At 38.6% G+C, this 11,094-nt stretch overlaps 2 protein-coding genes across 3 annotated transcripts; one reads left to right on the forward strand and one right to left on the reverse strand.

Annotated features, from left to right (window-relative positions):
* Window positions 1-26: 26 nt before the first annotated feature.
* Window positions 27-1,116, forward strand: LOC122535508 (methyltransferase N6AMT1). The gene has a single exon (XM_043667106.1). It carries the CDS (start codon window positions 27-29, stop codon window positions 660-662), a length of 636 nt encoding a protein of 211 aa, XP_043523041.1. The 3' UTR covers window positions 663-1,116.
* LOC122535507 lies at window positions 742-9,568 on the reverse strand. 2 transcript variants are annotated; one of them, XM_043667104.1, is made up of 9 exons: window positions 9,559-9,568; window positions 5,268-5,419; window positions 5,007-5,111; window positions 3,221-3,811; window positions 2,957-3,090; window positions 2,724-2,882; window positions 2,375-2,644; window positions 2,022-2,273; window positions 742-1,952 (listed from the first exon to the last, which is right to left on the reverse strand). In XM_043667104.1, the coding sequence occupies exons 2-9, from the start codon at window positions 5,383-5,385 to the stop codon at window positions 1,596-1,598; spliced, it is 1,986 nt and encodes a 661-aa protein (XP_043523039.1). In that variant the 5' UTR covers window positions 5,386-5,419; window positions 9,559-9,568; the 3' UTR covers window positions 742-1,595. The 2 variants fall into 2 exon arrangements, with proteins under 2 accessions (XP_043523039.1, XP_043523040.1); XM_043667105.1 differs by lacking the exon at window positions 5,007-5,111.
* Window positions 9,569-11,094: the final 1,526 nt, after the last annotated feature.

Below are 11,094 nucleotides of genomic sequence, written 5' to 3' on the forward strand. Positions count from 1 at the left end.
CTATCTATATTTTCCATTAATGTATCATGAATACACCGATAGTTAAATTGTCGGATAAAGATCTGGAATCAGTTTACGAACCTTCGGAGGATTCCTTCCTCTTGATAGATGCCTTAGAAGCTGACTTAGAGGTCCTAAAAGCTATGAAACCTGTGATGTGTTTAGAGATAGGTAGTGGATCTGGTATCGTGATCACGGCACTGGCGATGGCTTTGAAGAAATACTGTCAGTGCTATCATCTTGCGATCGACATCAATGTCGATGCGTGTAAAGTTACAAAGAAAACGGCTGCGGAGAATCTAGTAGATATAGATATCGCGCAGATGGATTTATTGAGCTGCATACGCACCGGTAACGTTTTCGATGTCGTGGTGTTTAATCCACCGTACGTGGTAACCAGTGACGATGAAATTTCAAACAGGCAGATTCTGTTCAAAGCTTGGGCAGGTGGTACAAACGGTAGGAAAGTTATGGAACGAGTGTTTCCAAAAATTCCTCACATTCTGTCTAACACGGGGGTATTTTATCTGCTGGTTATCGAAGCGAACGATCCCGAGTACATTTTGCGTGTGTTTATGGATTTGAACATGGTAGGCGAGATAATAGCAGAGAGAAAGATCCGGGGAGAGCATTTGTACATATTACGATTTAAAAAAAAATAGCAGTATGTGTATGTATGTATGTATGCATGTATGCATGTATGCATGTATGTATATATGTATAAATACGTACATCTTTTTCGTGTCTACATATTTTGTACCTGAGCGATCAAGAAAGTTGTCAATGGTTAAAGAGTATTATTTGTTTCAGTTTTTATTTCGATCCATGATTGTTACGATACATGACACGCGTGATCGATGAAATTTTGTAAAAATTTATTTTGTATAAATTTAATTTGTTGCCTAGCAACTAAACAACATTGGAATATAAATATGGAATGAGAGAGAATTATTTGATTTGTATACACGTGTATGTATGTATATTTTATTCGTCCTGTATACGTGTTATTCTTAATCGTAAGGTTTGTTGTACTCGTCGACGATCGAACCTGTCATCTCCAATGATGCGAAGGGAAACGACTGTACAGTGAAACGAGAAATATACACGTACATGTTACTGCTATTGTTATTGCTACATATTCATGTTGCTACGATTCTTGTCGCACAGCGCAGTTGTATCGTTAAAAAATGTCATTGCTGGATTGATAATAGAAATACTCGACTGGCTTTACAAATACCACATTGGCAATGCCTATCCGATTTCGAGTGTGAAATCGAATTCGATTTGTTGAAATACGACGATCAATTAACGCAAGAAATATGGCGTTACAATTAATTATTTATTCGTATATTTGCGACAGGCGTGATTGTTACGCCTATGAAAAGTATCGCAAAGATGGCAAGTAACACACGTCGCGGCGATAAATTGTTCTTCGCGTCATCGTTTCTCTTTTGCGTTGTTCGTGATTTATATTGTTCTCTACATATGACGAACGAGCTGTACGATGGAAAAGCTGTGTAATACGAAAGATTGACAAAAGATTGACGCGAATTGATCGCAACCGGGATTAATCATCACGGCCGGAATAAAACAGTCTACGAATAGATGAATTTCGATCCGTACACTCGTTGCAGCTTGACGTAGAGCGTGACCGCACTGATGGTTGTGACAAGGATGGTGGTTAAGAAGAACGAGATAGCGGTGTAAAAGCCACTGTGCGTCATGCAAACGTTCGTCGCGCTATTCGCGACCTCTTCGACCGCGGTTTCCTCGAGCTGTTGCAAAATTTGGTTGCTGGCTTTGCTCAAGTCGTCCACCATGATCACTTTGAAGCGACGAGCGACGCGTATCGGATCGGAGAGTAACACGGTCGAGCCGTTCGCCGTCGTTGAAGCGTTCGTCGATGCCGCGTACGTGTTTATCGATCGGCGTCGCCTGCCCGGCTCGATTTGCTGAAAAATGCAAGCAGAGATGCGTGAGTAATGGTCGATCAGACTGTATGGTTCGCGTGACGGGATTACCTGATTGGCATCGGGGCATGGTTCGCAGTCGGTTTTGCATAGTTCCACGTTGCATTCGATGAACAGGTCCATCACGTCGGGGAATTTGAAAGCTTGGAAGTACGCGTAAGCGATGATCGACGCGCCCGTATTACCGGTGTCGTTCGTCTTTTGGAACGCGCCGAACAACTTTGGCTTCAGTATGCATCCTCTTTCGTCGGTCAGTTGTATCGTGTTGGCGGATGATTCGTCGCGAGCCAGACAATCGCGGACCTGAAAGTTTGCAAGTCCATCCCGGCGGATGGACCACACAGTTGAGAAGAGAACTAGCGATAAACTTGGAGAACGTTGCGAAATTTGATTGACTGACGTACCTGAAGATCGAAGCCAGGATCTCCCTCGACGGAAACGACCAGAGTCATTGTCTCTCCGATCTTAACGAGGCCATCGGCAGCAGGCGCGAACGGTCCCCTTCCCACCTGTATGTCCAACCTGGCAGTCGCCGTGTCACCGCTGAACGTCACTATTTCTTGGTTCAACATGTCCACGGAGAAGTTGACCGTCAACGCTTTGTTGATGTTCCCTTCCCAGAGGCAACGAACTCTGCGCACCGTGTCCCAAACTTCCTGTATACCTGGCTCGTTCTGAACCAAACGACGCGAACGAACGAATTATCATCGACGATGATGGAAATCGGCGGCTCGACGGTTGAAACGAACTTACCTGTAGAACGAGCACGTTCTCCAAGTACGCCTGGCCGGCTTCGCCCTCGAAATCGTTGATAAATTGGGTGCCACAGGAGTCCAGATTCACCGTGAACGAGTACTGTGTCTGCCCGGAATTTTGCTCCACGTACCGACACTCTGGATTCATAAAGTATCCCTGCACAAATGCGCGCGCGTATCGAGAGATGAGTTCCCTGCTGGCAGTTGTCGTTTGCAATCGAGTACGTTTACCTTTGAGTAAATAACTCCGTCGAAGGCGCGGTTGAACTCGATGTTGATGGTCATCATGGTCTTGCTGCACACGACGTCGAGAGCGTGAATATGCGGCGGGTGTTTGCCCTCGTCGTCTTCGCCACCGGTCGGTCCTAGCGTACCACAGCGAATTGAAAGTGATTCACTCGCAGTAGATGACTAGATAGTTTATGCGGGGAAGAGAGAGAGAGAGAGAGAGAGAGAAAAAAACGCGAGCGCAATGAAAAAGAGTAGCAACAGTACCTCCGCCAGGAGAAGTCGCAGGAGGTCTGGTGACACGGGTTCCGCCGGTTCCGGTGCCGGTTTCCTGAGGGGGAAACGCTCCTCCAGGAGTGGGGGAGGATGGATAGCCCGGTGAGGAAGGGTATCCAGCGACGCCGGTGTCGAAAGAGGTTCCATCTGCGGATGGTACGTAACCAGGACTGGGCCTTTGAGACGGATAACCGTACGTGGTTGAAAAACCAGCCGGCGTGGAGAATTTCGTTGGTCCGGCAGTGGTGAAATCTGGCGTCGAGTAACCGTAGCTGGTCGAGATTCCACCGGGAGTAGAGTATCCAGGTGGTCGTGGAGTAGAGGGTGTCGAGCTGTAGGGTGGAAAAGCGGAGGTGCCGTAGGAGGGTGTCGTGGTGGGGCGAGGATTGTAAGATGATGGTTGATTGCTCGGTGGAAGGTACGTTTGCCTCTGGGTGGAGAACGGCGGTGATTGCACGGTTGTCGATGGACCGGACGGGAAACCGATGGTCGTCGACGGTGGTTGAAAAGGTCGAGGCCTTTCCGGTGGTCTCTGAGTGCTGTACGGTGGCAGGTATCCTGGAGGATCCGACTGCTGACGAGCTGCAAGACGAACGATCTCGACTGTGAAAGTTCTTGGTACGTCGCACTGGAAAGCCCCGCGATTCAACCCGACGTTCGTTTGAAATTTCAATTCAAACTCGGTGAATCGCCAGTTTGAATTGAAATCATGAAGCTACGTGACGGATTGTCGGATCGCGTTTAATTGCTTGCACTCGTAACACGCATCTTCTCGCTGACATTTGTATCGTACAAGTGTGCACGTACGTGTATAGTTGACATATGTTTGTAGATGCCTTACGAGCGCAACTCGCTCGTTGTTATTGGAAATTTGACGTGCGTTTGTCGTGATACTTTTGATCGGTAATATGTGGTGGGATTGCTAATAAAAAGCGTGCATTGGTGCGAGACCAAGTCGAGGTTAAAATACGGTTAATTGCGTATTGAAAATGACGGTTATTGTTCAAAACGACCGTGAACTTCACGATCGACGAAATCTTTGGAAGTATCTTTCGAGCACGGATATATCAGTGCCGTTTCCGTTTCCGCGTCTGTTTTCGTTTTCGCTTAAACGGAACTCTAACGAAACTCTCCAGTATCTCTCTAGTTTGCAAACCATGATTCGATCATTGCTAATTTTTTGGTAGCAGAGTTGGACTAATTCGTTGACCCCTTGCGCTGGCAACTGGTTCGCGGACCATAACGAGTGACCGAACTGCCAATAATTTGTCGCTTTCTTTTTGACCTCGTCGATAATGATATCGCTGGATAAAAATTACTAAGAAGTAATAAATTTATATTATTAATATTATATAATATTAAATTTATATTAACATTATATAATATAATATTATATGATATTAAATTTATATTAATATATTAATATTAATATTATATAATATTAATATAAATTTATTACTATTTGTTTTGCCTGGGTTATATTTAAATATACTTAAAACTGAGAAAATATAGAAATTTTGGGATAAAAGATTCTCGACGTGCGTGGCACGTCATTCCAACGCAAGAGGTTAAGTATAGAGTTGATTTTTCAAGGCGAAAGAGAGAGAGAGAGAAGATGTGACTTGCATATTAGAGATGTGAAGAGATCTCGATAGAGGATCGGTGAAAGGACAAAAACTAGCGGGGAGCACAAAATCGCTGTGAAAATTCCATTCTCTGGATTCTAGAGGGTTTCTATTTCTCTCTCAAGAGGATAAGCTCCTTGCGGAGAACGTACGTTTACGTGCGCCCTGCCGGTAGATCCCTTGAATCCACTCGAGGATATTTTGCGCCATCACGTCTGCGGCCGATATCGGAGCAGCTCGCTGGACTCTCGAGTGTGCTAATGGATTTCAAACGATTATTTCGATCAAACTCGTTTCGAGGAAACTCTTTATCGTTATCGTTATCGTTATCGTTATCACTTTTCTTTTCTTTTCTTTTCTTTAGTTTCTCGATCGGAGAAGAAAAGACTCTCGACTCGTGTAATCTCTCTTACCATCTCTTACGGAGGACGGCGACGTTCTGACGAACAAGGCATGTCCCCCTGGCACGTATTCCTGGCTCACGGCTACGGTCAGGCCAGCTGCGATCAGCAACGCTGCCATCTCCTTCATCCTTTTTTACCTGAAATTCGTAATCACTTGTTTTCTCTCACCACTTCTCTCTTCTGAATTGTTGGAAACAACAGCTGGCTGGGAAACGTACATACGTGTTCGTGCAAACGAACAATGGAGGACAATGGAGGCAATCGATCGTTATCCGATTCGTTCGCCTTCGACGCGGAAAAGGAGTGACACGGAAAGAGCGAGCGCGATCTGTTAACTTTTAGGTTATTTTAGGTTACAAATTGATCGTTTCGATTCGCGCGAGGGCCAGAGGGAGATGCGATTGGAATTTACGCGTGGAAATTTCGTGGTTTTCATCTCTCTCGGTGACTTGGCTCACGTTTCGACACACAATTTCGACAGAAAGTTTAACGAGAGCATCTGACACAGAGGAGAGCAGAATCGCTAAATTAAATAGTCGTCTGGTGGCGAGAAAAAGACCGTTTCCACGATTGTTTCGCTCTTCTCACCGTACTTACTTACGGCCCGGCGTTAGGACGTTTCGTCAGATCAGATTACAAAAGGGGAGGGGGAGGGGGGCCCACAATCTTCGAGGGGCCTCTTATCCGTCTTGCAATTCGGGAGCGCGGTCAAAACACCTCGATTCACTGGCTAATTAGCATCGTGTCTTTTTTGCTGGTTGCGTGGATGGAAGAGGTACGCTTACTCGAACGCAATTTGTTTTGATTACGGTAGTTATTTCGACCCTGCCGCTTGAAAATGATTAGTTTTCCAGTAGAATCGCGTTGAACGTTTCTCTTCGTTTCGTTCGGTCGTAAGGGAATTGCAAACTGTATCAACAGCGTTAAAAAGATTCCCCGAGAGAAACGGAATCATCGTAGACGAACGGGACGACCGTTTTGTTTTCTCTTCGTGACTCGAATCGACCGGCTCGAAACGACGTAGAAAGCGCAAGGATAGGAAAGAAGAGGAAGAAGTTGCTGGTGGACAAGAGGGAAACTCGGGAACACTGTCGCTTTCGACCGAGGCGAAGGTGAAGCTACGAGCGCGGAATATCTGGTTAACATTACAACGTGGTTCACTGCGCCCGTCAATTTGACGGGTGTCCGATTTTACGAAATTGAAACAATTTTTTTCATCTTCCTCTGTTGCAATTTCTGTCGATTTTTATCAATAGAGTAGATGTATCTTCTCAGATTTCTAATTCCGAAGTTTCGTACGCGACACAATTATTTCTGATATTGAAATTGACACCGATCGTGATTAATAATCCCGTTCGACAAATTTCGCTAATTGTAAAAGCAGAAATTGCAATACGACGGAGATATTTTTAAATCTATTCATTTTGAAAATCTGGCATCTCGAGTACGACTGACGTACTACGTAAAACGCCGTAATCAGTGTTTGTCATACTTTGCCAAGACGTTCGCTGCGTACATTGCATTTACATACATATTTCATAACCATGTAATATCGTATAACTAAATCTATAATAGGTATAATAGGTATAATAGCGTACAATTGACCCATTTCCATCTGTAAACGGAATAATTGTCACACGACGATTGTCAAATATCACCAACGCCGGATTATTCCGCTCTCGGCGATATTCACTCATGTCACCCTGTCGCCATAAATTAAATTATAATTTTACTTACTGTACAAATGTTTATTGCTATCTTTTCTCTAATCGTTGCACGTAATTTTTCAAGTAAAATAAACGAAAAACACAAGAATTGTTAGATATAAAGTGATGCAAAAGGGTTAAATTGTTTCTAAAATAATTGGGTTCCATTCGGTCGGTTGATTTGAGACAGGTATACGAGAGATTCAACTAGCGTTAAACTCGCCTGGCTTCGGAATCGGTATCTCGGATACGGATTGGTGAAACCGAATCGTGACCGTACTCGGGTACGATCGGCGTCGGCTCCTGCCAGCTGATAGTTCCCGACTTCGACGCGTTCTTCTTCTTCTTCTTCTTCTTGGAAGAATCCCGCGCGACGTTCGTCGTTCGGGCAAAGGTTCGAGAAGTCAGCCCGGCGAGTCGTGCTTCACTCGAGGTGAAAGGTGAAAGTCGCGCCAGCGACTCTGCTCGAGGATCGAGTAGAACGCTGTTGCTAATGCTTTTGCTAACGGTTTGCCCCGTCGCGACGGTGTTTCCCATTTTCGTCGGAAAAGTCGACTTTTCTATCGCAACCTTGATCAACGTCAGGTCAGAGAATACACGCTCGCGTGTACTACGAGCGTGCGTGCTCGCATCGCGTTACTCGCATCGCGTAGCATCGTATCAACATACAATCCGCGTGGGAAAAGCGGAGAAGAGTACACGTTGTCCCGATGTGATCAAAGTTTGTTCCAGACCTGGGTTTTTTTCGAAAATTTTTCGAACATTACTTTTAAATTACTTTTTAAAGTTGTGAAGAGAAATGATATTGATATTATTAATAATTGTTCCTCGACATTTGCAACTTTAACAAATTTTGCTCATTAACAGACCAAATGTTTGAGAAACGAGTTCCTTTCGAAAGTTAATTGTAAAAACAAATTTCTGATAACACAGTAGTACAATTATTTTGATTTTCATTGATTATTTTCTTTTCATTTGAATATTTTGGTAAATATCATTGATATTTATCTTGAGTGTTATTCTAAAGACAAATTTTCAATTATCAAGTAAATATTGCTTTCTCAAATAAATAGTTCTTCAATTTATTACTTTGCATAGCTTCAAACTCCTTTAACTGACCAAACCAGTTACGTACCATTAATTGAAATCCATTATTTGCTAAATACTGATGAATATTGTTTCAAAAAATTATTCAAAAATTATTATTCGAAATAACAACCTAAACTTAAAATTAAGAATTAAACATTTGAGTTTCATTGATATTTAGTTTGAATGTTACGTTAAAGACAAAAATTTTCAATTATCAAGTAGATATTATATCCTCAAATAATCAATTCTTCAATTTATTACTTTCCCTGTTACTTTGCATAGCTTCAAATTCCTTTAACTGACCAAATGAGCTATACATACCATTAATTGAACTTCATTATATTCCAAATACTGAAGAAGATCGTTTGAAAAATTTATTCACAAACCTAATGATAACCTAAACTTAAAATTAAGAATTAAATATTTTGGTTTCATTGATATTTATTTTGAATGTTACGTTAGAGACAAAAATTTTCAATTATCAAGTAGATATTATATCCTCAAATAATCAATTCTTCAATTTATTACTTTCCCTGTTACTTTGCATAGCTTCAAATTCCTTTAACTGACCAAATGAGCTATACATACCATTAATTGAACTTCATTATATTGCAAATACTGAAGAAGATCGTTTGAAAAATTTATTCACAAACCTAATGATAACTTAAACTTAAAATTAAGAATTAAATATTTTGGTTTCATTGATATTTATTTTGAATGTTACGTTAGAGACAAAAATTTTCAATTATCAAGTAGATATTATATCCTCAAATAATCAATTCTTCAATTTATTACTTTCCCTATTACTTTGCATAGCTTCAAATTCCTTTAACTGACCAAATGAGCTATACATACCATTAATTGAACTTCATTATATTCCAAATACTGAAGAAGATCGTTTGAAAAATTTATTCACAAACCCAATGATAACCTAAACTTAAAATTAAGAATTAAATATTTTGGTTTCATTGATATTTATTTTGAATGTTACGTTAGAGACAAAAATTTTCAATTATCAAGTAGATATTATATCCTCAAATAATCAATTCTTCAATTTATTACTTTCCCTATTACTTTGCATAGCTTCAAGTTCCTTTAACTGACCAAATGAGCTACGTACCATTAATTGAAATCCATTATTTCCATTATTTAATCCATATAATGAAGAAGTAATTATTTTAAAAATTTAGTTACAAATTATTATTCGAATTAAATTTCGCCCAGGTCTGGTTCGTTCGACAATCGGTCGCGTGACAAATAATAAGAAAATTGAAATTAGTGAGACGGCCGTGTTCGTCGATCGTACGAACGCAGGTTGCATTGAGTTCGATTCGCGGCAAAGCGAGAATATTTTCACGCTGTGTAAGTACGTGGGAAGAGAGTTTGTAAATACATATTTATGTAGAAATTAGAAGAAGAAGATTTGTGCGCGTTGCACAAATGAGATTACGATTAAATTAGAGTGGGATCTAAAATCCGGTAATGAGCGTGGTATTCACGCGAACGAGAGGAGACTAGGTTGATATTTCGACAGTTTGTAGTGGGTGTCTCCACGTTCGCTGTTCCCCACTATCTTTCCTGACAATTATTTTTACTATTTTTGTTATTTTACTATTTTTTCGATCTCTTTCAGAAGCAAGAGGAAGAAAAAGGAGAAAAGGAAGAGAAAGACGAAAAAGGAAGGAAAGTCTTCTCTATCCGAGAGAATTTTTTCTAAAAGACAGTTTGTTTTGAAAAATTCTAATCAATTTAATACTATAATCATATTTATTAATATTAAAATAGTATTTTCATTTCCTCTTTATTTTCAAAAGTAAAAATACTACTTTAATATTAATATAAATATAATTATAATAATATTAATTTTATTGTATATTAACATCTATTATTATATTAATATTATTATAATTATATTTATTAATATTAAAATCTTTATTTTTTCAAATCAAAATACTACTTTGATATTAATATAAATATAATTATAATAATATTAATTTTATTATATATTAACATCTATTATGACATATATAGTTAATATTATTAATATTATTATAATTATATTTAATAATAATAAAATAGTATTTTCATTTCCTCTTTATTTTCAAAAATAAAAATACTACTTTAATATTAATAAATATAATTAGAATAATATTAATTTTATTATATAACATCCATTATAATATATATTAATAAAATTAATATTATAATAATTATATTTATTAATATTAAAATAGTATTTTCATTTCTCCTTTATTTTCAAAAATAAAAATACTACTTTAATATTAATAAAATAATATTAATAAAATAATTATAATAATATTAATTTTATTAACATCTATTACAATATATGTAATAAAATTAATATTATTATAATTATATTTATTAATATTAAAATAGTATTTTCATTCTCTCTTTGTTTTCAAAAATAAAAATACTACTTTAATATTAATAAATATAATTAGAATAATATTAATTTTATTGTATATTAACATCTATTACAATATATGTAATAAAATTAATATTATTATAATTATATTTATTAATATTAAAATAGTATTTTCATTCTCTCTTTGTTTTCAAAAATAAAAATACTACTTTAATATTAATAAATATAATTAGAATAATATTAATTTTATTATATATTAACATCTATTACAATATATATAATAAAATTAATATTATTAATATTAAACATATATTATATTAACATATATATATATATATAAGGTTGTGAAACTCGAATTTTTTTACGCCACTGGTACTTACTAGCGACCTAATAGAAAATTTTTTGCCCTTCCTCTTCTACCGCGCGAATTTGACAATCGTGCGACAGCGCGAATGATTAAAATCAAGAGGAACTAGAACACGTCGCTTGTTCTACAGGTACATTCAAGACCGATGATTTCGACGTTTCATGAATGGTTCGTTTCGATTTCGAGGTCCGTGAAATTGGGCAAATTCGGGGTGGCACGGTGCACGGACGCGATTAGGAACTTTGGCAACTGGCGGTAGGTAGGACGATTACTTTAGAAAAGTTTGTC

This window comes from Frieseomelitta varia, unplaced genomic scaffold (assembly GCF_011392965.1).
Source record: "Frieseomelitta varia isolate USP_RPSP 00005682 unplaced genomic scaffold, Fvar_1.2 scaffold_730, whole genome shotgun sequence".
NCBI lineage: Eukaryota > Metazoa > Arthropoda > Insecta > Hymenoptera > Apidae > Frieseomelitta > Frieseomelitta varia.